This window comes from Moschus berezovskii, chromosome 14 (assembly GCF_049115385.1).
Source record: "Moschus berezovskii isolate FMDL1 chromosome 14, NW_MosBer_1.0, whole genome shotgun sequence".
Lineage (NCBI taxonomy): Eukaryota > Metazoa > Chordata > Mammalia > Artiodactyla > Moschidae > Moschus > Moschus berezovskii.
The window spans coordinates 11,522,093-11,550,067 of record NC_142473.1 but is presented as its reverse complement, the minus strand read 5'-3'; the positions used below and the strand labels follow the sequence as shown (position 1 = coordinate 11,550,067).

The 27,975-nt window shown below is 40.1% G+C and overlaps 1 protein-coding gene across 3 annotated transcripts in view; it reads left to right on the top strand.

Moving 5' to 3' along the window:
- Window positions 1-27,975, top strand: part of ARHGAP42 (Rho GTPase activating protein 42) — a 348,184-nt gene that overhangs the window by 252,139 nt on the left and 68,070 nt on the right. For all 3 annotated transcript variants that reach the window (XM_088842890.1, XM_055422895.2, XM_055422896.2), the window contains 3 exons: window positions 9,044-9,154; window positions 25,117-25,221; window positions 27,296-27,425. In XM_088842890.1, the coding sequence (XP_088699016.1) occupies window positions 9,044-9,154; window positions 25,117-25,221; window positions 27,296-27,425 (346 nt within the window). The remainder of the gene's footprint in view (window positions 1-9,043; window positions 9,155-25,116; window positions 25,222-27,295; window positions 27,426-27,975) is intronic.

Below are 27,975 nucleotides of genomic sequence, written 5' to 3'. Positions count from 1 at the left end.
AAAGGTCTGTCTAGTCAAGGCTATGGTTTTTCCCGTGGTCATGTATGGATGTGAGAGTTGGACTGTGAAGAAAGCTGATCGCCGAAGAATTGATGCTTTTGAACTGTGGTGTTGGAGAAGACTCTTGAGAGCCCCTTATACTGCAAGGAGATCCAACCAGTCCATTCTAACGGAGATCAATCCTGGGTGTTCATTGGAAGGACTGATGCTAAAGCTGAAACTGCAATACTTTGGCCACCTCATGCGACGAGTTGACTCACTGGAAAAGACTCTGATGCTGGGAAAGGTTGGGGACGAGAGGAGAAGGGGACGACCGAGAATGAGATGGCTGAATGGCATCACGGACTCTGTGGACATGAGTTTGAGTGTACTCCGGGAGTTGGTGATGGACAGGGAGGCCTGGCATGCTCTGATTCATAGGGTCGCGGAGAGTCGGACACGACTGAGCGACTGAACTAACTAACTAACCAAGTTCATGGTGTAACATTTATATTAAGTTAAAAATATCTGTTCTTCAATTGTTACATCAGCATTAATGGAGAAAAGATATACAGTTACATGTTTTGAAATCTTCATTATTTTTTGTCAATTTAAACAAGTCAACAGAAATATTTTACTAATGTGGACAGTGTTCTCATACAAGGAAAGCATTTCTTCCTTTTTTCCTGAAAATTTGCTCTTCTCATTGGTAGTGTTTTAACTATAGTTAGCCAGATAGAAGATTCTTTTACTGAGGAGTGATGCAGTTTCAGCTCAGTGATAGCATATGTTTTGTTTGTTTTTCTAAATGGCTCTGTTGTCTTTCACCATGCACACTTCCCCCAGCGTACAGTGGTGTGTCTCAGAGCTGAACCGGGAGTTGCTGAGCACCAGCAGCTGTCACTGCCCCAGTCCGCCCCAGGGAATCTTGCATGGCGCTTAGCCTCCTTCAGTCTCTTCTTTGTCTCTTCTCTGTATTTCTAGGGATGGCATCGTTGAACTCTTAAATGTCTCTTTGTGATCCTCTAGCAAAGTCTCCTTCCTTCCTGAACTGTTATTCAAATTCAGCTTGGTCTTCCGCCCTGCTTATTCGTATTCTTATTTCTCTGACCTTCGTGTTCAGCCACGAGGCATGCTTGACGAGGTCAAGTACAGTGGAACTGCAGTCAAAAAGTCATGGAAGAGTTACTTCTGATTCCTTTTTACTGTATTTTTATGTTCCCCTAGAGGGAATTGAATTTCCTCACTTAAAATGTTGCATGTTGGAAAGATTTGTATTTCACTATGATGAATAACTTGTTATTAATACCTGCTATTAAAATAGGATAATTTAATAGACCGTTGAGTGCCTGTGGAAAGATTTTGGGGTTAATGTGAAGTGGAGAAAAATCTGTTATTAAGAGAAATTATATTTTTAATTTTCATGGACATTTTTAATCTTATAGTGTACTGTTTTGTTCTTTAATAATGTGTTCACATATTCTAAACTTCTTAAATGCGTGTCTATTTAAACTTTTAAACATTGCCTCAGAGTAAACCTGAGAGAGAAGGCAGTATGTAGATGAAGTCATCTGTAGAAAAGGCTCCCCCAGTTGTCACCATCATGTACCAAAGACCAAGGCCAAGGCACATTCTAAAAAGTTTCTGATGCTGGGGAAGATTTCCATTGCCTCAAGATCAAGGGCAATGCTTAGAGTCTCTGAAGAATTGTCAGAGTCTTGGTGAACGTGAGAGGCTGCCCTTAGCTGGCTGCCTCTCTGCAGCCCTGTGGACTGCAGCCACCAGGTTCCCCTGCCCTTCATAGTCTCCCAGAGTTCCCTCACACTCAGGTTTGTTGAGTCAGTGGTGCTGTCTCACCATCTCATCCTCTGCCCTCCCTTCTCCTTTTCCTCTCAATCTTCCCCAGCATCAGAAACTTTTCTAGTGAGTCGGCTCTTCTCAGCAGGTGGCCAAAGTATTGGAGCTTTGGCCTCAGCATCAGTCCTTCCAGTGAATATTCAGGACTCATTCCCCTTAGGGATTGCTTGGTTTGACTTCCTAACTCTATCATAATTGTAAAGTCCTCTAGAGGTTATGCTTTCATTTTCCCTGACAGTGTAGCTCAATATTTAATACTTGTTCAGTTCAGTTCAGTTCAGTTCAGTCGCTCAGTTGTGTCCGACTCTCCGTGACCCTATGAATCACAGCACGCCAGGCCTCTCTGTCCATCACCAACTCCCAGAGTACACTCAAACTCATGAAGGAAAGTTATGACCAACCTTGATAGTTTATTAAAAAGCAGAGACATTAGTTTGCCAACCAAGGTCCGTCTAGTCAAGGCAATGGTTTTTCCCGTGGTCATGTATGGATGTGAGAGTTGGACTGTGAAGAAAGCTGATCGCCGAAGAATCGATGCTTTTGAACTGTGGTGTTGAAGAAGACTCTTGAGAGTCCCTTATATTGCAAGGAGATCCAACCAGTCCATTCTAAAGGAGATCAATCGTGGGTGTTCATTGGAAGGACTGATGCTGAAGCTGAAACTGCAATACTTTGGCCACCTCATGCGATGAGTTAATACTTGTTAGTGGCTCCTAATCCTTTGGGATATGATGGAATAGAATATTCATTCCAGTTTTTTACTTAGTTGGCGTGCTAGAAAAAAACCTGTAACATGGTTAGTCTAGCATCCTCCATTTGCCCCACCACACACATAAACACACACACACACTTTTTTCCAGGAGGCACAGCCCATGATAGAATATGACACAAATACAAATACAACACAAATATTGTGTAAAGCAGCTCCTCGGAGCATATAGTGTAGAAAAAGAAAATGTAGGTTGTTTTTTACTTTTTCCTCGGTTCTTCCAGGAGTCAAACCTGTTACGGGGAGTTGCTGCTACGCACATGTTTAATTCTGTAACATGGCGTTAAATTCATTTGTTCCCTTCCAGAGCAGCTCTGGTCCTTCTCTCGGCCCTAAGCCTATGAAGCTGTTCTCAGAAAGACCCTTCTGCACCTTCTCACTGACACAGCTGATTCTTTGTTCATTTTGCTCATGGAACGTGAGTGATTACCCATTACCAGGACTGAATTAAGGGTCAGCTTGTGTTGGTAAAGCTCCAAGGCCATCTATTAGATGGACCATTGGAGTACACAGAATTGGAAACAGACTTGTCAAAATTATGGGCTTTACAGTAGACAAAAAGAAGTAATATTTGAAATGTGAATAGATAATTTCTTTCTAAGCATAAACTATGAGGAAGAGATCATGAAGGAAATGTAAAAAGACCAAAATGCATAAAAGTAATCTGTCTCTTTCAAAAGACCTTAAATCAAATTAAAAGATGAATTATTAGGGGACTTATCTATAACATGACACAGGATAACCATCTCCTATATATAAGATGTTTTTGGAAATCAGTGTGGAAAAGATAAAGGTTTTAGTGGAAAAAATGGGGTAAGAATATGAAAGGGTATTTCATCAAAGAAGAAATATGAACCATAATAAATATTGTAAGTTTCTATATCATATATTTTTAAAGTATAATTTAAAAATAGTAGTAGCATGTTAATTTATTAAAAGATAGTATCTATTGTTAGTGGAGGTATGGGGAACTAAGCAGACTTTGACTTTTCTGGTGGGAATATGAAATCATTCAAAAACTTTTGAGGTGTATTTGACCATATTTCAGTCAACCTTATATGTGCAAGAGAGCTGAAATGATTTCTGTTGATAGGAATTTGACCGGAAGAAATGATCAGAAATGAGTGTAAAACTAAATTGTGTAAATCTGTTGATCCAAGAGTTATTCACAATAAAAATTTTAGAAACATCCAAAATAGCACAAAAGAATGATTGGGATAAATACACAAATAGAGCTTGGCCAAAAACAGAATTGATACGACTGTGAAAGTTTTATTTGGAAAAGCATTTAAAGACATTGGAAATATTTGTTGGCTTAAGTGTGGAATAACAGGATTTCAACCAGAATATATACTACTATTCATTGTCTTTTAAAGTAATTTTTTGTGTGCGTGTTGTACATCAAAATATTTACAGTGAGGCTGCAGTTAATTTATTATCTTTACATTTCCCTGTTATAATAATGAACAATCGCTAAGGGTCGGACACGACTGAGCGACTTCACTTTTACTTTTCACTTTCACACATTGGAGAAGGAAATGGCAACCCACTCCAGTGTTCTTGCCTGGAGAATCCCAGGGACGAGGGAGCCTGGTGGGCTTCCGTCTATGGGATCACACAGAGTCGGACACGACTGAAGCGACTTAGCAGCAGCAGCAGCAGCAACGAGTATGTATTAATTTTATAGTTAGGAGAATAGTATAGGGGCTCCTTTTAGGAGCCAAGAGTTTGGGTTTCTATCAATATCTATAAGTAAAGACGCTTTCAGCAGGTTCTCCTCTCCCACCTCCTGAGTAAAAGGAATCCTTCAGGTTCTACTTACCGCTATTCTTGCCCTTCTCTGTGTCCCCAGTGCTCTACGCCTTTCATATTGTCTGTAACATCTCAGTGAGTGTTTCCCACCATATTTTTCCCACCACGTAAGTGTTTCCCACCGTATTTCCCATCCTGACCACCTTTGCACAATCCACTGACAGGTTACTACAACACCATAGTGACACATGTGAAATCTCACCCATTTTCTCCAATTTGACCCTGCTTCTCACTTCTTTAATTGTTAATGCTTGGTTTTATTTCTTGTGTCAAAATTATCTTTGGCTTTTTCCCCCTTTGCTTCTCACACCTGCATCCTCAAGCTTGCCTTACTAGGATATGCCAAACACCTTTACCCATATCAAGTAAGAGGTCTCCTTATATTCAGGTGCACCCAGCTTCACCGCTGAGTCAATGCATTCTGTACCACGCTCACGCTAATCTTCTGACCGTCTTGAAGTCCAGCTCTGATCCTGACCACACCTTCCTCCAGTTCTTGCCTGGTTTATAAGATGAGTGTGCACTCATTCTGCGCTGCCTCAGCTCTCCCTTCTGACCGTTTCAGACAAAGCCCTTTGCTTCATCTACGAGAACATAACCTCTTTTGACTTTAGTCCCTCACTAAAACTCCACCTTCTCTGAACCTCTCCATTACTCAGCATCCAGCTTAAATCCTTTTCCCTCTGAGAATAAATCAACAGCTGTCACCTGAGTGATAGTTTTTTTCACTATCCCTTTTTCCTCTATTTTGAATTGAGACAGCTTAAAGGACTGATGCTAAAGCTGAAGCTCCAATACTTTGGCCACCTCATGCGACGAGTTGACTCACTGGAAAAGACTGATGCTGGGAGGGATTGGGCGCGGGAGGAGAAGGGGACGACCGAGAATGAGATGGCTGGATGGCATCACCGACTCTGTGGACATGAGTTTGAGTGAACTCCGGGAGTTGGTGATGGACAGGGAGGCCTGGCGTGCTGTGATTCATGGGGTCGCAAAGAGTCGGATACGACTGAGTGACTGAACTGAACTGAACTGAGGGTGTGTGAGGAAGAATTTAGGTACCTGCTGTCTGCTGAACTGTGTGGTTTTCTTATGTACCTAATTTGGTTTCTTACTGGAATGACTTTGCTACGTAAACAACAGCTACTTAAGCAATATATTGTTCTGGAGTAATTACTGTTCCCTTTCAGTTTTAAAAGTTTGGACTATGAATTACACAGATATCTTATTTCTCCGGTAAAAAAATACTTGACCACAGTTGTTAATGAGTGTATAGCAACTGATACGTGCTATGAGCTCAAGGACTAAAGGGATTCATCTGAGGTAAAAAAAAAAAAAGAGTTAAGCTATTGTATTCTTTTAGTACTGTGCATTCTAGATGACCTTTCAAAGCAGATTTGTATATTAAATTTAGTTGTCTGTGTTTAAGGGAAGCCAGGCACAAGCGTCTCTAAGAATCGTCTCCCAGAGGAGACACACAGGACTTAATTCCCTCAGCAATGAGTCACAACAACACATGTGAAATGGTATCTACTAGAATCTCATAGACTGAGAGCCAGTGGTTTTACTGGAGGCTGGTCATGTAGACACCTTCTGCTTGTCATGTACGCAAATTCCAGACTCCCAGATATAAAGCAGGGATTCAAAACAGCCTATATTGCTTGCACAGTTTTAGCATTAGTGAACTACTTTCATCCGTTAGGCAGGTGGTGTCCCACTGTTCACACTGTTGCACAGTGTTCGTGGAACCCATGGTAGGCAAGGCACAAGAGGGAAATGGGAAGAAGACTCAAGGAGCTGTTGGAGCTGCGAACACATTTCTTCTCTCCCGACTGGCACAGCAGCCAGAGCAGCAGACACGCCCAGGCGGCAGCCATGACTCAGCCTCCCCACCATAAGGTGGCCCCAGGGGCATTTTCAGGTGGAGCTCACAGATGCTTCCAGAACACAAGTAGCCCGTGGCCAAGTGAGTTCCTTGTGACGGGCACACGCCTGTGCTGTAAGAGCTCTCAGCTGTTACACAATCATGATTTACAAAACATAGGGTGAGAGCTAGAGGATGTGGAGGGGAGAGCTGACCACACCCTCTTGCTCATTTGCTCCTTCTTTTCAGGTGGGAACCCTCCTAAAATCCACATTCCAGTAGTGTTGGAGCATGAGTCATTGCTTAGAACCTTTTCCTCTGGGAACTCTGCTGCCAGTAGCTCTGTTAACCAGAAATTATCATTTTAGGCCCTAACACTGTTTCAAGCATTCCGGTGTGTCCCTGTGTGCGAGTTGACACAAAGATCATCTTTTAAAGTAAACAGAAGCTTCAGAAATAACTTGTTGGGTAGACTGTTGTCTCTGAGACTGAAAATATTTTTGCATCTTTTGCACCCCATGGTGTACACTGGAGCTTTCTCTTGGAAGGCCTGTTTTCTCATCTCTTTCTCTTTGCTGTTTCAGTGATGTTCTATTTGTGCTTTGGAACTGGTTATTTGGGGAATATTTATACCACAAAGACCAGCAAATAGTGTAAATCGGGATCTCCCCATACCCCAAGGGAGCCAATTGTTACACTTTATTAGCATACCACCACCTATATCCCCTTACCATTTATTCTATAAATAGTGTGTTCCTCAAAGTGGTAGGAAGAAAATGTATATAATTTGTGTGAAATACTAACTTAGGGTACTGAAAAGCTACTTGTCCAAATATCCCACTTGTTTTATATATTCTTTTGATGTATTGTGGCTTCCTTCTGTGGCTCAAATGGTAAAGAATCTGCCTGCAACGCGAAAGACCCAGGTTCGATCCCTGGGTCAGGAAGATCCCCTGGAGAAGGCAATGGCAGCCCACTGCAGTACTCTTGCCTGGAAAATCCCATGGACAGAGGAGCCTGGTGGGCTACAGTCCATGGGGTCCGCAAAAAGTCAGACACAACTGCATGACTGACACTTTCACTTTCTGATATATTAGTCTATAAACTTGGAATTCTCAAGTTTAACCATTGCTAATGTAATATTTGGGCTTCCCTGGTGGCTCAGAGGTTAAAGCATCTGCCTCCAATGCGGGAGACCCGGGTTCGATCCCTGGGTTGGGAAGATCCCCTGGAGAAGGAAACAGTAACCCACTCCAGTATTCTTGCCTGGAGAATCCTATGGACGGAGAAGCCTGGTAGGCTACAGTCCACAGGGTCACATAGAGTCGGACACGACTGAGCGACGGAACAGAACGGGATGAAATATTTATTGGGTTATTTTTAATTATGTAAGTATTTTTAAAAGTCCTTCTTTCAAATGAAGTTTTAAGATGCTATGCTGTCAAAGTCAGAAAACCTAATTTTATCCTTCTTTAAGCTTTTGTTTTTTAGATTATCATTGTAAAATGGCTCCAAAGCAGTGTCCTATTCCCAAATTGTTGCTGGCAGATACTCATCTGCCTTTACTAATCTCAGCTGGCGGTGAGTAGTAGTGTAGTTGAGCAATGAAAGTAAGGTAAAATCCTGCCTTTTAACCTAACCAGTCATCTCTAAAGACAGCATGCGAGGACGATGATGAGCATAGAGGAGGGAAGAGAATGTGCCCAGCGTTGTTGCAATGTGAGTCATTGCTTAGAACCTCTGCTTTGGGGACTCTGCTACCAGTATTATCTCTGTAATGTGCGTGCTTAGTCAGTCATGTCCGACTCTTTGCAACCCCGTGGACTGCAGCCCGCCAGGCTCCTCTGTCCGTGGGGATTCTCCAGGCAAGAATACTGGAGTGGGTTGCCATGCCCTCCTCCGGGGAATCTTCCCAAGCCAGGGGTCGAACCCAGGTCACACACGTTGCAGGCGGATTCTTTACTGTCCCAACCACTAGGAAAGCCCACTGTTGAATATTCTGAGATGATTCTTCCTCAATTAAATCAAGACATTATGCAGTTTTCAGGGCTTCCCTCGTTGCCCAGGTGGCAAAAGAATCTGCCTGCATGCAAGAGACCTGGGTTCAATTCCTGGGTCAGGAAGATCTCCTGGAGAAGGAAATGGAGAATCCCATGGACAGAGGAGTCTGGCAGGCTGTAAGAGTGGGGTTGTAAGAGTCAGATACAACTTAGTGGCTAAACCACCACATGCAGTTTTCAGGATCTTTCGTAGTGTTATTCCAGCCTTGCCTCTGCCTCCTTCCCTCCACTTACTCTGAAGGCAGACTCTGTCAGACTTTTTCATGCCTCTGTACGTTTTCATGGCAGTGACCCCTTTTTAATCTTTGACTACTCATGGCCAGTTATTCATCTTAAGATTCAATTCAGAACACCACCGTTTTTTTCCCAGAATTTAGACTCTCTTTTGTGATTGCTTAGATTTTCATATAGATTTTCATACCTTTTTATAATCATTTTTAATTTAATGAATGTTGTATGTTTGCTCTGTGTGTGTGCGCGCGCACACATTTTCTTCCCATCCCATACACTATAAGCTCTCTTGGACAAAGACTGTGTTTTCCTAGTCTCTGTATTCCCAAGATACAATCGCTATATTCAAACTTTTTGTAGGACTTAATTTTGAAAAAGATTTCAGAGTAGAATAATATTTGATTTCCTCTCTAACACAGAACCTTCAGTAATCACTCCCTGTGTCATGATATGCCTTTTTGTGCTTTTTAGGCAGATACACAGATTGACCGAGAACATCAGAACTTCTATGAGGCATCACTAGAATATGTCTTTAAAATTCAAGAGGTTCAGGAAAAAAAGAAGTTTGAATTTGTCGAACCGGTAAGATCTATTTTCTGTATAAAATAGTAGCTATAATACATCTTCTAAGAAAAATTTGCAGTTTTTTTCTGTTGACAATTATGTTTTTAAAAATAGAAGAGAGAGAAGCGTGGGAGAGTATGTAGGTGGAGCATGGAGCACTTTGGGGCAATGCAATGCCCTCATCTCTAGGACACTGTAATGGTGGGTACATGCTATTCATTGTACATTTGTCAAAACCTGTAGCAAGTACAAACCAGGAGTGAACTGTAATGTAAACTATGAACTTTCATAATAATATGTCAGTACTGGGTTATCATTTTGTAACCGATGTGCCACACTGATGCAAGGTATTAATAATGGGAACCCGTCTGGGTAAGAGCCGAGGGCGGATGTTGTGAGCTCTAATTTCTGTTCAGCTTTTCTGTAAATCTAACATTGCTCTGAAATAGCCTTTTGATTTAAAAAGCCTAAAACTTAACATTAAAGCATGTATATTACATATACCTAAGGGAAAATACCTCACCACTAAAGTGACCCCTTTACCAAACCTTTAGTTGAAGGGGGAGAAGGTAAGGCCATATTTCTTCCTTTGTTCCACTCTGCTTCCTGACAAGGCAGGGATCTGCCTGACTTTCCAGTGAAGTCATTTATTTTCCTAAGTCAGTGTAAAAAGTAATGGATTCCCTAATGTAAACTGCATTGCAGAAAAGAACAGGTGGCTGGTCTTTATAAACTTACTTCGTTTTCTTGGCATTTTTTTCCCAAGTTATACCTTAATATATTACAATATTGCCTGAATAGGCATTTTCATGAGCTATCATCTGTGATGAATAAGGTAAGTTCTATAGTCAAGATGATAGGGTATTGATCTTAAAATATATAAGAAATCAAATATATAATTTAACCCCTCTTTTCTTCCTATGTCAGTTTATTTAAAAAAAAAAAAAAACTACTTACTATGAGCAATAAAATATCCTATTCCTAATTTAGTGGACAGTAGGGAGAAGGAAGATACATTTCTAAATATATTTGGAAATTTTATTTCCTGATGAAAACCCGTCAGTGATTACCTAAAGGCGATGGGAAACTGGGGCAGAGTAGAGTCCAGGGAGAGTCTTAGCCCCTGCCTGGCTCTGCACCCCTGCTTCACTCCTGTCCCTTCAGCTGGAGCCACCTGCCTTTCTGCTGGCTGCTTCACAAGTTTCCAAGACCAACCCTTCACCTCGAAGGCTTTAAGGGACTGGAGACCACACCACAGGCTCAAGAATTTAACTTTATATAGCTCAGTTGGTAAAGAATCCACCTGCAATGTGGGAGACCTGGGTTCGATCCCTGGGATGGGAAGATCCCCTGGAGAAGGTAAAGGCTACCCACTCCAGTATTCTGGCCTGGAGAATTCCATGGACTGTATAGGATCCACGGGATCGCAAAGAATCAGACACGACGGAGCGACTTTCACTGTGATGACAGCCTTGACTCCAGGTTCTGTTTGCCAGACACTAAGTCCTTAAGCCCCCTAGTTTGAATTGATAGCCTCTTATTTAGCAGATGCTTTGGGGTCTGATAAACTTTTACGGGGCTTTCTGAAACTCAGCTGGGGTTCTTGGACATATGGTCAGCTTGACAAGCCCTCATCAAGGAAGATGACTAATTCTTAAAATTCCTACTCCTCTTCTCACAGAGTAGGTACTGCCTCTGAGTCATATCATGGTTTTTGAAGCCTGTCTCCTTGTTGGCACACTTCCCCCTCTGGCCTGCCTTTTGGGATTTCCGAATGTCAGCTCTTTGTTAGCGTGTCCCCATTAGTTCTGATGCTTTCCCTTCACCCTCCTTCCCTGCAGATACTGTGCTTATCTGCTGTGCAGGTCTTCCTCTCACCTGGAGTGATCCTTCTACAGCGGTAGTAACTCTCTCCTCTGGAGAGGCACGCGTGTAGCCCGTTTCCCCATCCAAGACTCTTTTATGGCCCATCCTGTCTGGGAACAGTGAACCAGACCATTCTGTAAGATGACATCAGGTATATGAGGAAAAGGTTGTAAAATAGTTTGCTCACAGGTCACAGAAGGAATGCTAAGAATTTGTGAATTCGTGTAAAATACAGGTAGAGAAGTGGAAACTGTTCTTCAACTGAAATGTGTTTCTTCCTTCCCTCTGCGGTATCCCATACTGGGATGGTCTGATAAGTCTGTAATGCATGCCTTTCTGGTGACATCCCAGTCAAGGTCGATGTTAAATTTGTCCTTCTTCCAAAATATTTTCATGACTGCTAGGTTTTTCTTATTAGAATGTCTGGCCAAACCAAATAGTACTGTCAGTTTAGTCTCATTCCATTTCCAGCCACAAAGTCTCATCCATGGGATTTTACTTAATTTCCACCCCCGTACTGAGAAGAATAGAAACGGGAGCACTCGAACATGGGTTTGCTACTCTTTAGGTTATACATTTACAAATTAATTTGGAGGAAAAAAGCCTTTAAGATTTCGAAAACAAAGCCCCCAGGAGCTATAAAGATAAAAACACACGAGGATACTTTAATATCTTTGAAGGTTATTTCCTGCAGAAATCCAATTCCTGTTGTGTAAAGCTTATATTGAAGAAATGAAGCAATCTATGCTAGTTTAGCTGAGATTTGTTTGATAAATAAGCATTAGAGTAAAACAAAGTACTTTAGGGATGCGACTTAAACAGATTCTGTGATAGCGAGTAGAAAATATAAATAGTCCTTTTGATTCCCATTAAATAATATTCTTACTTTATGATGATCATTTGAGACTAATTTTCCATGATTTCAATTAATGTCAAGATCCTCCTGTAGTTGACCTTTGAACAATATGACTTTGAACCATGTAGATCCCATTCATATGCAGATGTTTTTCAATAAATACCACAGTGCTACACAGTCTGTGGGTTGGTTGGGTATGAAGATGCAGAGCATCAGATGCCACGACTGGTCTGTAAAGCTATACATAGAGTTCCAAGAGGTGTGTGTGTGTGTTGTGTGCACACACACACGCATGAGCATATAGGCATCCTTAATTCCCACATTGTTTAAGGGTCAACTTGTACTTACGATAAAATGTCTACAGAATATTCAGGTGGTACCAGGAAAAGATGTTCCTACAGCTTTATTATTCTTAGGAGAATCTGGGTCTAATATACAGAAAAAGAGGGGCATTTATATATTTTTTATAAATTACTGTTTTTGAAGTGTACAGAAAGCCAGCTTTTTAAACTCAGTTCTCCATTAGCTCCATGATCTTAATGGCCTTTTCCCCCTGTTTATCATAGTTTATTTGGAATGTGATGGTAGCTAATTCATGATCTCTAGACTCGCACTACTCAGTGTGGTAGCAACTACTTATGTATGACTGTCAAACCCATGAAATGAGACTAGTATAGATTAAGATGTGCTCCAAACCTGGAACACATACTAGATTGCAAAGGCTTAGTACAAAAAAGAAACCCTTTCTTTTTTAAAGAAATACCATTAAATCCTCGTTTATATTGATTACGTGTTGAAATGATAATCTTTTGAATACACTGTATAAAATATTAAATTTCACTTGATTTAAGTTTCTTGTGACTACTAGAAAATCAAAATTTTCACATTAGTTTGCATTTGTGTTTTGTGTTATACTTCTGTCTAGCAGTGCTAGACTGTATCCTTTCAGATTTGCCAACAATATATGTGAGTTCAGGTCTGTAATGGGGGAAAAGAGATCAGAGAGGGAGAAATATGATTTCCTGATTCTTGATTGTAAGATCCTCCTATTTCTCAGAGTTGCCCAGATTTTATGAGAATTTTGAGGAATTGGGAGAAAAACCTTGAGAAGTAGCTGAACATGTACAGCCTACATAAGAGAGTTGAGTGCAGTGTCTTGAAAGTCTGTTATGGAACATGAAGTTTGTGGCTCAGAAAACCAAAATAATCTTTTTATAACTTAACTCCCTTATGTTTCATTCGGGTGCAGTTGGTGGATGTTTTGACTGTATCCTGCAAGCATACGTAGTTGGGACTAGTGTTTTGTGAGCAACTATTCTGTGTCCAGCTTTAGCATCAGTCCTTCCAATGAACACCTAGGATTGATCTCCTTTAGAATGGACTGATTGGATCCCCTTGCAGTCCAAGGGACTCTCAAGAGCCTTCTCCAGCACCACAGTTCAAAAGCATCAATTCTTCGGCACTCAGCTTTCTTCACAGGCCAACTCACATCCATACATGACCACTGGAAGAACCATAGCCTTGACTAGACGGACCTTGGTTAGCAAAGTAATGTCTCTGCTTTTTAATATACTGTCTAGGTTGGTCATAACTTTCCTTCCAAGGAGTAAGCGTCTTTTAATTTCATGGCTGCAATCAGCATCCACAGTGATTTTGGAGCCTATAACAATAAAGTCTGACACTGTTTCCCCATCTTTTCCCATGAAGTGATGGGACCAGATGCCATGATCTTAGTTTTCTGAATGCTGAGCTTCAAGCCAACTTTTGCACTCTCCTCTTTCACTGTCATCAAGTGGCTTTTGAGTTCCTCTTCACTTTCTGCCATATAGGTGGTGTCATCTGCATATCTGAGGTTATTGATATTTCTCCTGGCAATCTTGATGCCAGCTTGTGTTTCTTCCAGCCCAGCGTTTCTCATGATGTACTCTGCATATAAGTTAAATAAGCAGGTTGACAATATACAGCCTTGACATATTCCTTATCCTATTTGGAACCAGTCTGTTGTTCTATGTCCAGTTCTAACGGATGCAGGGAGGGACTGGGGGAAGGAGGAGAAGGGGACGACAGAGAATGAAATGGCTGGATGGCATCACCAACTTGATGGATGTGAGTTTGAGTGAACTCCAGGAGTTGGTGATGGACAGGGAGGCCTGGCCTGCTGTGATTCATGGGGTCGCAAAGAATGGGACATGACTGAGCAACTGAACTGAACTGAACTGATTCTGTGTCCTGTGACACAGAATTTTCCGCGTTCTCCCATGTGAACCCCACCAGGGCTTTATTATTGGTAGTTTTTATTCTTCATGATGAAGAACTTAAGTCACAGAAAGACTATTAGTTGCCTGAGGTCACAAATCTAAAGAGAGGGAGAACCAGGAAGCCAGAACCCAAGTCCAGAATTAACTATTTCATATCACCAACAGCCTTAAGGACTAATTCATTACAAAAATTAGTTCTTATTGCTTGCTCTGACCAAATAAAATGGATGACCTAGAAAACTGGACTGTAAAGCTGTATTAATTCCTTAAAAATTCAGTTCAGTTCAGTTCAGTCGCTCAGTCGTGTCCGACTCTCCGCAACCCCATGAATCACAGCATGCCAGGCCTCCCTGTCCATCACCAACTCCCGGAGTACACTCAAACTCATGTCCACAGAGTCGGTGATGCCATCCAGCCATCTCATTCTCGGTCGTCCCCTTCTCCTCCCGCCCCCAACCTTTCCTAGCATCAGAATCTTTTCCAGTGAGAGTCAACTCGTCGCATGAGGTGGCCAAAGTATTGCAGTTTCAGCTTTAGCATCAGTCCCTCCAATGAACATCCAGGATTGATCTCCTTTAGAATGGACTGGTTGGATCTCCTTGCAGTATAAGGGACTCTCAAGAGTCTTCTCCAGCACCACAGTTCAAAAGCATCGATTCTTCGGCGATCAGCTTTCTTCACAGTCCAACTCTCACATCCATACATGACCACGGGAAAAACCATTGCCTTGACTAGACGGACCTTGGTTGGCAAAGTAATGTCTCTGCTTTTTAATATACTATCAAGGTTGGTCATAACTTTCCTTCCAAGGAGCAAGCGTCTTTTAATTTCATGGCTGCAATCAGCATCTGCAGTGATTTTGGAGCCCTAAAAAGTAAAGTCTGACACTGTTTCCACTGTTTTTCCATCTATTTCCCATGAAGTGATGGGACCAGATGCCATGATCTTTGTTTTCTGAATGTTGAGCTTCAAGCCAACCTTTTCATTCTCCTCTTTCACGTTCATCAAGAGGCTTTTGAGTTCCTCTTCACTTTCTGCCATAAGGGTAGTGTCATCTGCATATCTGAGGTTATTGATATTTCTCCCAGCAATCCTGATTCAAGTGAAAATAAGAGATTTCTCTTCACTTTGGTAAAGATGATTGAGCCCATGCACATATCTGTTCATTCATTCACTTGTTCTTCCATCCTTCTTACATAATTCTGTTTTGAGTTGTCTCCCAAGGCCACAGATAACTGGCCACTTGTCATGTAGAGACAAAGTATAATGGTTGAGTAACTATAAGTTGAAATTTGGCTTCAGTCTTACAGCTCTGTGAATTTGGAATGCTTTTCCAATTCTGTGATCCCAGGTTTTTATTTGTCAGTTGGGGATAAACTTTGTGTGTGGTTCCCAGAGTTGTCTCATCTGATGGAGGTAGTGCACAAAGTCCTGGTTTGTCATAAGCATCAATAAGCTAGTGTGAGCTTGCACATGGACGGTTATCACTAGATATGAAAACAATGTTGATGAGTCATTTATCAGTGTGCTTCAAAGCCAGATAAAGCTTTTCAAAACCATATTTTTAATTTTAACGTGCTTTACAGTATGCATCTAAATTCTATAAAAACATTTTCACTTTATTTTTTTAGACTTCAGTCTTTTTCTATTATGTTTAAACGTCATGTGAAAAAGTGAAAATAAGCAATTAAATATTAACTAAAGCATGCTGCTTTTAATACTCATCCCTTAGGCTGCTAAATTTAATTTTAAATCATTTTCTGAAGAAAATCTAAGGTAATTTAGTTAATATGGTTTAGCTCTTTAGCTTATTATATCAAGAAAAATACTTACAAAATGCTTTTTAGGTTTTCTAATAGATGTGAATAATTTTTAAACTGAACAACTACTTGATGAGTTAAAAAGGTCTATACTGTGTAGACTTTCAAAAATGTCTATACTATGTAGACTTTCAGGTCCTGCAAACAAAAGATTTTGTGTTAATTTTCAATATAATTGGTTAACCTTAGTATAGAAAATTTAAGAGTAGATTAAAGTGAGAAAATAAGACAATATCATTAAAAAAGAAGACATTGTAGGACTAAAAGTTAGATTTCTATTCTGCTGAAAATCTAAGTGCAGCCATTCTGTAAAAATGAAACAATAAAGCTCTCCTCAGGTTATGTACATTTAAATAAAAGCTTGTTTGTCTTTGGATTTAGTTCTAGGTACTGTTACTAAAAGGTTGAAGTTTGCAGTGACTGTTAGACCATGAAGAATTTTGGAGAAGTCAGAAAAATGCATTCTATCTATTTAACTGATTCATCTCTTATACTTCATTTTAGAAATCCATCATGTAAAGGCCTGGTCTAAACATAGCTTCTACTGGCTTTTATCACATTGATGACCATGTTACCTTCTTCATTCCCATTTAGTTGAAAAGATAAGCTGACTATTCTTTATTGCCTAGTTTCTTTACCAAAGAAGTTTCAGCTCTATTTCATCTTCATTCCATCCCCTTGAAATACTGGAAATTCATCTTTAGGAACTCCAGTTTTGGCTTTTTAAATCAATTGAATTTGTGTTCATGTCTGTTCATTCACTCATTCATTTGTTCTTCCACAGTTTTTTCATTGACTTCCCTGGTGGTCCAGTGGTTAAGAATACACCCGCCAATGCAGGGGACGTGGGTTCTGTCTCTGCCCTGGGAGATTCCACAGGCCATGGGGCAACTAAGCCCATGCACCAGAGCTACTGAGCCCCTGAATCTAGAGCTGGTGCCCTGCAACAAGAGAAGCCACCACAGTGAGAATCCTGCACACTGTAACAGAGTATTAGAGTGGGAAAGACTAGATCTCTTCAAGAAAATTGGAGATACCAAGGGAACATTTCGTGCAAAGATAAGCACAACATAGGACAGAAAAGGCAAGGATCTAACAGAAGCAGAAGAGATTAAGAAGAGGTGGCAAGAATACAAGTGTCAGAAGAGCTATACATAAAAGGACATAATGACCAGATAACCACAATGGTATGATCACTCACCTACAGCCAGACATCATGGAGTGTGAAGTCAAGTGGGCCTTAGGAAGCATTACTACATAGAAAGCTAGTGGAGGTGATGGAATTCCAGTTGAGCTATTTCAAATCCTAAAAGATGATGCTGTGAAATTGCTGCACTCAGTATACCAGAAAATTTGGAAAACTCAGCAGTGGCCACAGGACTGGAAAAGATCAGTTTTCATTCAATCCCAAAGACAGGCAGTGCCAAAGAATGCTCAAACTACCACGCAGTTGCGCTCATCTCACATGCTAGCAAAAAATGCTCAAAATTCTCCAAGCCAGGCTTCAGCAGTAGGTGAACCAAGAACTTCCAGATGGTCAAGCTGGATTTAGAAAAGGCAGAAGAACCAGAGATCAAATTGCCAACATCCACTGGATCATAGAAAAAGCACGAGAATTCCAGAAAAACATCTACTTTTGCTTCATTGACTATGCTAAAACCTTTGACTGTGTGGATCACAATAAACTGTGGAAAATTCTGAAAGAGATGGGAATACTACCACTTGACCTGCCTCCTGAGAAATCTGTATGCAGGTCAAGAAGCAACAGTTAGCACTGGAATGGAACCGCAGACTGGTTCCAAATTGGGAAAGGAGTATGTCAAGGCTGTTTGTTGTCGCCCTGCTTATTTTACTTCTCTACAGAGTACATCATGAGAAATGCTGGGCTGGATAAAGCATAGGCTGGAATCAAGACTGCTGGGAAAAGTATCAACAACTTCAGATATGCAGTTCCTAACACTCCAATGGCAGAAAGCAAAGAGGAACTAAATAGCCTATTGATGAAAGTGAAAGAAGAGAGTGAAAAAGCTGGATTAAAACTCAACATTCAAAAAACGTCAATCATGGCATCCAGTCCCATGACACTTCATGACAAATAGATGGGAAGAAAGTGGAAACGGTGACAGATTTTATTTATTTTTATTTTTTTTTAAATGGCTTCCCTGGTAGCTCAGACAGTAAAGCATCTGCCTGTAATGCGGGGGATCCCTGGGTCGGGAAGATCTCCTGGAGAAGGAACTGGCAACCCACTCCAGAATTCATGCCTGGAAAATCCCAGGGACTAAGGAACTTGGTGGGCTACAGTCCATGGGGTTGCAAAGAGTCGGGCATGACTGAGCGACTTCACTTTCTTTCTTTATTTTTTTGGACTTCAAAATCACCGTGCACGGTTGACTGCAGTCATGAAATTAAAAAACGCTTGCTCCTTGGAAGAAAATCTTTGACAAACCTATACAGTGTATTAAAGAACAGAGATATCACTCTGCTGACTAAGGTCCATATAGTCAAAGCTGTAGTTTTTCCATTAGTCATGAACGGATGTGAGATTTGGACGTAAAGAAGGCTGAGCACCAAAGAATTTATGCTGTAGAATTGTGGTGTTGGAGAAGACTCCTGAGAGTCCCTTGGACAGCAGAGAGATCAAATTAGTCATTCTGTGGACATGAGTTTGAGTGAACTCTGGGAGTTGGTGATGGACAGGGAGGCCTGGCGTGCTATGATTCATGGGGTCGCGGAGAGTCGGACACGACTGAGCGACTGAACTGAACTGACCTGAACTGAAAGGAAATCAACTCTGAATACGCATTGAAAGGACTGAAGCGCCAATACTTTGGCCACCTGATGTGAAGAGCCGACTCATTTGGAAAAGACCATGGGCTGGAAATGATTGAGGGCAAGAGAAGAAGGGGGCGGCAGAGGATGAGATGGTTATATAGCATCACTGACTCAGTGGACATGAGTTTGTGGAAACTCTAGCAGATGGTGAAAGACAGGGAAGCCTGGCGTGCTACTGTTCTTGAGGTTGTAGAGTCAGATAGGACTAAGCGACTTTGCAACAACACAACTTCTCTGATTATTACCCTCTTTGACAAGTTGTCCCCCTATGCCACACTGACTGACCACTTTCCATCCATGACTCTTTTTCTTTGGTTTTCTCGTTCATTGCATTAGATATTGATACTTTTTCATCCCCAGTCAATCTGTACACTAGAGTTAAAGCACTCTGTGGTCATTCAGAAGCTATCCCTTTCAAATTTTCTCTCTGTTCTCCAAGTAAAGAATAGTAAAGACCACAGGATTATCTCCTAGGCCAGACACATGTACAGGATGAAAATTTATGCCTTGCCTGTGCTCTAGTTTTCCAGTCTTCTTGGAGATTTCAGTGGCCAGATGTAGATGTCTGTATAAGGCTTTGATCTCTTTTAGTACATTACGATGCTCTGTTTATGAGAATTGTTTGTATTTTTTAAAAACACTCTTGTTGGGATGTAATACACATGCTCTTCAGTTCACCCAATTTTAATTAGTTTTTGTCTGTGGTCTGAGGTAGGTGTCCAGCTCCATTCTTTTCCATGTGGCTCTTCAGTGGTCTAAGAATTCTTTGTTGTAAAGACCATTCTTTACACATTGTATGATCTTGGCACTCTTGTTGAAAATAAGTTGTTCATAGATGTCTGAGTTTATTTCTAGATTCTCAGTTCTCTTCTGTTGATGCGTATGTCTGTCCTTGTTCCAGTATCACACAGTGTTCGTTATTCCAGTTCTGCCCAGTTTGGGCATCAGTCATCTGAAATTACTGGAATTACTCCAGATTGCTTCCTCTGAAGCCTGCCCCTCACTCCCATGATAGCTGCTGCTGCTGCTAAGTCACTTCAGTCGTGCCCAACTCTGTACAACCCCGTAGATGGCAGCCCACCAGGCTACCCTGTCCCTGGGATTCTGCAGGCAAGAACACTGGAGTGGGTTTCCATTTCCTTCTCCAGTGCAGGAAAGTGAAAAGTGAAAGTGAAGTCGCTTTGTCCAACTCTTTGCAACCCCATGGACTGTGGCCCACCAGGCTCCTCTGCCCGTGGGATTCTCCAGGCAAGAATACTGGAGTGGGTAGCCATCCCTTCTCCAGGGGATCTTCCCAACTCAGGGATCGAACCCAGGTCTCCTGCATTGCAGGCGGATTCTTTACCAGCTGAGCCACAAGGGAAGCCCAAGAACACTGGAGTGGGTAGCCTATCCCTTCTCCAGCAGATCTTCCCAACCCACGAATCGAACCGGGATCTCTTGCATTGCAGGTGGATTCTTTGCCAACTAAGCTGTGACCTGGTGACTAATCAACTGAGAAATTGTGAATAAGCTATTCCTTTGCTGACTTGCTATGGGTTTTGCTAAATGATTATTCATCTATAAATGCAGTATCAGTTTTTACATTTGGTCAGTTTGTTGAGGTGGCGAGGTAAATTGATTCTAAAACCCTTGGGAATGATAAAGTGCTATATGAGTTTTTCCTGATGGTAAAAGTGCCTTTCTTACTATTAAAACCTAATCTCCCTACTGACTTATTGTTACTGATACTATCATTTTACAAGTCAGGTTTCCTTTGAGGTGAGCTGAGACAGTAGTCTTTTTCCTACCACTCCACCCACCCAGGCACATTGAACAAAGAAAGTGGCACAGGGGAAATGCAGTTCCTAAAGACTGGCAGGCTGTCCCGTTCAGTTTCCTTGATTTAACATCATGGAACTTGTTAAGGATAAAATGACTAAATGTTTCACTTTGCCACCACCTAGAGGCAAGTATGTCACACATGCCCTCTCGATTAAACTGTCTCAGATGCTGCTTCCAGAGTGGATGTGCAACAAAGGTAAAAGGTGGATAGCTCTTTGTATGCAATATTTCTCTACGTCCTAAAGAATTGTCCTTTCACTAGTGGGTGCGCAGCATGCACTGAGATTTTATTACATACTTGTTTCAGTTCAGTTCAGTTCAGTCGCTCAGTCGTGTCCGACTCTTTGCGACCCCATGAATCACAGCACGCCAGGCCTCCCTGTCCATCACCAGTTCCCGGAGTTCACTCAAATTCATGTCCATCGAGTTGGTGATGCCATCCAGCCATCCACCCCCAATCCCTCCCAGCATCAGAGTCTTTTCCAGTGAGTGAACTCGTTGCATGAGGTGGCCAAAGTATTGGAGTTTCAGTTTTAGCATCAGTCCTTCCAATGAACACCTAGGATCGATCTCCCTTAGAATGGACTGGTTGGATCTCCTTGCAGTCCAAGGGACTCTCAAGAGTCTTCTCCAACACCACAGTTCAAAAGCATCAATTCTTCGGCGATCAGCTTTCTTCACAGTCCAACTCTCACATCCATACATGACCACTGGAAAAACCATAGCCTTGACTAGGCGGACCTTTGTTGGCAAAGTAATGTCTCTGCTTTTTAATATACTATTGGTCATAACTTTCCTTCCGAGGAGTAAGCGTCTTTTAATTTCATGGCTGCAATCAGCATCCGCAGTGATTTTGGAGCCCAAAAAAATAAAGTCTGACACTGTTTCCACTGTTTCCCCATCTATTTCCCATGAAGTGATGGGACCAGATGCCATGATCTTTGTTTTCGGAATGTTGAACTTCAGGCCAACCTTTTCACTCTCCTCTTTCACTTTCATCAAGAGGCTTTTGAGTTCCTCTTCACTTTCTGCCATAAGGGTGGTATCATCTGCATATCTGAGGTATTGATATTTCTCCCGGCAATTCAAATCTGAATTTTATCAGAAGTTGCCAGTAGGAAATGGATCTCAGGGAATTGACTGTCTTATAGGAATATTTATTGCAGATGATCTTAAAGTATCTCCTTTTTAAGTTGAATTCTCTATACTTTGCATAATATTGCAATAGTATCTTTCTTTTATGATATCCAGTTCCTAGTAAGACAGTATAGACATTAAGAAATGAAACAATATTACTTTCAACAAATTCATAACTATTATGCAGGTATTTATGCCTAAGTATATACTTCAAAGGTATTTTCTTATTTTGTCTCTGAAAATCTCTAGATTTACATATCTATGCCATGGTTAATTTAAGGTTTTTTAATACTATTTTTAAGATACAGTTCTTTTAAATTAGGTCACAATATGTGCAGACTATATATCTTAAGTTATTGAATAATTTAACAATGTATGTAGCATCCTTTTAATAAAGGGTAATCTATTAACATGAGTTTGAGTGAACTCTGGGAGTTGGTGATGGACAGGGAGGCCTGGCGTGCTGTGATTCATGGGGTCGCGGAGAGTTGGACACGACTGAGCGACTGAACTGAACTGAATCTATTAAATGTTTAGTTTCCCTAATAATTATTTGTTGATATAAAATTGACAGCATAAAATAATTCTAAAATTACAGACAATATATTTTGACACATCATCAGGAACTGTTGAACAAATAAAGGATATTCCTTAAAATGTAACAACTTAGCACCAATTTGAAAGTATATGCTCTCCAAAATGTGTATGATTTTGTAAGAAGTTAACTTGTTTAAGTAGAGAAGCATTAGATCATTGCAGAACCATTATTTAACTTTTGGAAATCATAATGCACATACCAACTGATGCTTGACTGAATCCTCCTTCTTCCCCAGACAGAGGAAAAGACAGGATGTTATTCACATATGAAGATGGTTTCAAATTGTGTTTCTTTTCTCATATAAAATAATAGTTTAGAGACATGTTATGCTGTTTGAATTAGAAAAACATTAGCATCTTCTCAAATGTGTTTTCTAACTTTATTGTAGGAAGAAATTGTGGAAGAGATTGAATTGGTAGACATGCATATGGAATAAAATCCCGGAAATTAAATGAAAAATTTAAATAAATTATTTTTCAGTTATAACATTTCATATAAATGACCGTGTCTGAAAACTCCATGGACAGCTGCTCTTACTTCACAAATAAAAACATCATAAATAAGTACATAACCCTAGAAAGCTAGGGTCATGGAAATTGTGCTTTTGCAAAGAAAATTTTATTCTAACTCTTACATGAAAAGATCTGTATCTATCTCCATGTTTTTGCTCTACTCTTCCTTCTTTTTTGAGGTCTTCCTGCTGCTTGCTAAAATATTGTCTGTTTATTACATAAACCAGTACTGCCACCTCGTGATCTTTTCTTGAATTTCACCTGGCCATCCTTATTCTTTTTCTTTGGGTACTTCTTATTTCTGGCTTACTGGTTTAGTATTCCTCACATCTGCACATTTTTGATCTCTGACTTCTGGTTAGAATCGCTTCTAGGGTTAGTTAGTTAGTTGCTGTTAGTTGCTCAGTCATGTCCAACTCTTTCTGACCCCATGGACTGTATAGCCTGACAGACTCCTCTGTCCATGGGATTCTCCAGGCAAGAATCCTGGAGTGGGTAGCCATTCCCTTCTCCAGGGAATCTTCCTGATCCAGGATCAAACCAGGGTCTCCTTCATTACAGGGAGATTCTTTACCATCAGAGTCACCAGGGAAGTCTGTTACCCTTTGGACCTAGCAGAAGCAGAAGATATTAAAAAGGAGTGGCAAGAATACACAGAAAAACTATACAAAAAAGATTTTCATGACCCAGATAACCATGATGGTGTGATCACTCACCTAGAGACAGATATCCTGGAATGCAAAGTCAAGTGGGCCTTAGGAAGCATCACTATGAACAAAGCTAGTGGAGGTGATGGAATTCCAGTTAAGCTATTTCAAATCCTAAAAGATGATGCTGTGAAAGTGGTGCACTCAATATGCCAGCAAATTTGGAAAACTCAGCAGTGGCCACAGGACTAGAAAAGGTCAGTTTTCATTTCAATCCCAAAGAAAGGCAATGCCAGAGAATGCTCAAACTACCACACAATTTTTCACTGATCTCACACGCTAGAAAAGTAATGCTCAAAATTCTCCAAGCGTCTTCAACAATATGTGAACTGTGAACTTGCAGATGTTCAAGCTGGATTTAGAAAAGGCGAAGGAATCAGAGATCAAATTGCCAACATCCGTTGGACCATCGAAAAAACAACAGAATTCCAGAAAAACATCTATTTCTGATTTATTGACTACACCAAAGTCTTTGATCGTGTGACTCACAACAAACTGTGGAAAATTCTTAAAGAGAAATACCAGACCACCTGACCTGCCTCCTGAGAAATCTGTATGCAGGTCAAGAAACAATAGTTAGAACTGGACATGGAACAACAGACTGATTCTAAATCGGGACAGGAATATGTCAAAGCTGTATATTGTCATCCTGCTTATTTAAATTATATGCAGAGTACATCATGAGAAATGCTGGACTGGATGAAGCACAGGCTGGAATTAAGATTGCTGGGAGAAATATCAGTCACCTCAGATATGCAGATGATACCACCCTTATGGCAGAAGGTAAAGAAGAGCTAAAGAGCCTCTTGATGAAAGTGAAAGAGGAGAGTGAAAAAGTTGGCTTAAAACTCAGCATTTGGAAAATTAAGATCATGGCATCTGCACCCATCACTTCATAGCAAAAAGATGGGGAAACAATGGAAACAGTGAGACACTTTATTTTGGGGGGCTCCAAAATCACTGCAGATGGTGACTACAGCCATGAAATTAAAAGACACTTGCTCCTTGGAAGAAAAGTTATGACCAACTTAGACAGCATATTAAAAAGCAGAGACATTACTTTCCCAACAAAGGTCTGTCTAGTGAAAGCTATGTTTTCTCTAATAGTCATGTATGGATGTGAGAGTTGGACTAGAAAGAAAGCTGAGCACTGAAGAATTGATGCTTTTGAAGTGTAGTGTTGGAGAAGACTCTTGATCGTGGGGTCGCATTGAGTTGGACATGACTGAGAGACTGTACTGAACTGAACTGTGTTATTTTCATCTTTATCCCCATTAATTCTCTCCCGGATATTTTGTCAGTGCATTTGAAGAGTAGTTAACATGACAACTGTCCATGACAAGACCTAAAAGTTAAATCACGTCTGCCAAAAAGAAAGTAAAAATTAGCTTCCATAGCTTCTGTTTCATATCTGTAATTCTAGTTCCTACTTAACTAAGGATATTCAAAACTTACTAGCTTGAGGAATTAGAATAAAATATAATTCCTCTAATTTATTTTATTTAATGATCATCCTTTTAAAAAAACACATTTTTATGGTTTACTTTTTATCTCTTTATTTTTTCAGCTTTTATCGTTCCTTCAGGGTTTATTTACTTTTTACCACGAGGGATATGAACTCGCCCAGGAATTTGCACCATATAAACAACAGCTGCAGTTCAACTTGCAAAATGTAAGACTATACCTGTTCTCACTGCCTCTCCTTAGTTAATCAGATGATCCCAGTGCAACTGTTTTATAGTCAAGCTGAACTTTGGAGTCTTTCAAAAACTTATCTGAGTACAATAAAGCCTCACTCATTTAGAAAAACCACTTAATAAATTTATTAATTTTTTAAAATAAGAACTAATCCTATGTTAGAAAAATATATACTGGCAAATTTCATGAAAATGAAAATATCTGCGTGCAGAAACCTTGGAAACTGTTGCCTTTATCTAGTGTTTTCATTATTTTACTGAATGATCCTAAGCATGTTGTTATTTCCTGGGAGGGCAGTATTTCTATATTTGTGAAAGGAACTTTCACAGTGGACTTTCATGCTCTGTCCCTTTCCTCCCTGGAGCTGTTTATTTTATAGCTGATATTTACTGTTTTCTAAAAATAAATTTAAATGTGGCTTTCAAGCATCCATAAAAACTGCTTTAAAGCTTCAGGGAGAATTATTTAAAAACATCCTATCTGTTTCTGGGAGAGTTTATTTTGTAAAGTTGTCCAGTAAATCCTTTTAATATTTGATTACAGTTATACGAATTCTGATTTACATGTAGTGAATACCAGTTGCACTTTAAAAAGTTAGCCAATCCATTCTGTATGATCAAATATGTTCCTCAGTTGCTCAGTCGTGTCTGGACTCTTTGTAGCCTCCTGGACAGCAGCACACCAGGCTTCCGTGTCCTTTCACTATCTCCCAGAGTTTGCTCAAGCTCATGTCCATTGAGTCGATGATGCCAGTAACAAAATCTTAATTGCTGAGGATTTTGTGTAAATGAAGAGTTATTTCTGAAACCATGTCTGGTACTCTGTAGCTAAAATAATTTGTAAAGGTTTCACTTAATTTTCTATAAAAATCATGCCTTTCACTCCTTACCTGATTTTTGCCATTGTAAAGATGTTCAGCAAATAGAAATATGGAGTTGGTGCGTACCATGAGAAATAAGTAATTGCATTTATTCTACTTGTGTTTTGCATTTAGCTTTTTATTTAACCTAGATTTTCTCACAGAATCAATTTCACATGCAATTCATTCCATTGTTTTTCAATATGGAATGCATTTGGGCTTTCTCAGTAAATATTAAAAGAGAAAATTTAAACCCAAAGTATTTTTATTATTTCCATATTAAATGCAATTGCAGCAAGATTCCTGGGATTTGAGAACAAAAGACAGGTAAAGTATTGGAAAAAATTCAGAGCCTTGTGTTTTAAAGGGAAAAGCAGCAAAAGTGGCAATTAAGAAAACTTTCCTAACTTTACTTTGAGATTCAGGTATTTTGTTAGGGGCCGTAACAAAATGGTAATCATCACTGCCTCACAGGTTGGTGATTATTCTTATGTTTCCAAGTGTGTATTGTTGAGATAATGTGATCTGAATGCAAAATTGATTTTCTTAGAGAAAAGCCATATACTTTCTATATCTTCCCTTAAGTAAACTTGCTATGGTGTAAGTAAATTATTTCCTACAATAGAAGACATTAGAACTTGGAAACCTATTCATTTTTATGTGTTAATTTATGCATTGACCTCCTGATAACTATGTTAGGATTTTGGGAAAACAAGTAAGTGATATTTCTTCAAAGAGGTGTTTGGAATAAAAATGATGAACCTTTTTCTTGATAAGTGCCACATATATCAAAACTATGTGAATTTATTTTAACTCTCAAAACAAATTAAGTTGCTGTGTATTTGCTTTTTTTATCTTAGATATTATGGGATATAAAATGTTATTTTAATTAATATCTTATATTTGTAAAGCTCTAAGTTGTTCCCTAGATAATGTTAAGTGGGAAATTGGATAAAATACACACATACACAGATTCAAAGAGAAACATGCAGAAGGTCATTCAGAAAAGTTTCACTAAAGCAATTCAAAATTAGAGCATAGGATTCAATGTAGATGGTGGTGGATATGGCGAACAGTCCTGAAAGAGTCAAGGTTATCCTTTGCACCATTTGTAGTTTTGAAACCTTAGACTGGGTGTTCCTCAAAACTGGTAGAAAACACTGAACGAAATTGTTTCTGTTTACTAAAGACAAGGAATAATTTTGAAAGTACTCGACAAGAGGTAGAGCGACTGATGCAGAGGATGAAATCTGCCAATCAAGATTACAGGCCACCCAGCCAGTGGACAATGGAAGGCTACTTGTATGTCCAGGAGAAACGTGAGTTGCAGAGACGTAAATTAATGTCTCAAGATTAACATTCTGTTTCTATGAGACGTGAGTTGGTTACTTGCTTTTCCTTCAAGAAGGAAGACTGAAATTCCTAACAGCTTTATCCTATATGATCTGCTTGGCCAGCGACTATCACTGAAAGTGGAAGTTTTTCCACTTTTCGCCATTGGATTCTCTAAGCTGGTATGTTGTCGAGCTTGGAACTTAGAATTTTCATGATGATACCGTAACGTGAGTTCAGTTTTAGAATTTAATTATGGTGTCTGATCTCAATGCAAAGTTTCATGGAGAATTAAAACCCAAAGCCTTTATCAGGTGAATCATCTTGGTGACTTTGGTAGTGGTTTTCCCCTTTAGCAGCATTATTTTGTTTAATTCTGTGCTCTGACAGTTTTGAGGAGTAAACCTGGCAATTACGTAATATCATCCTGGCACTGTTTACTTCCTGGTGTTGGGAAATAAACTTCAGATCCAATTGAGCACTATAATAATTGCCTCACACTGAGAAAGTTTTTCTCACAAAAGTTAATAAAAGCCA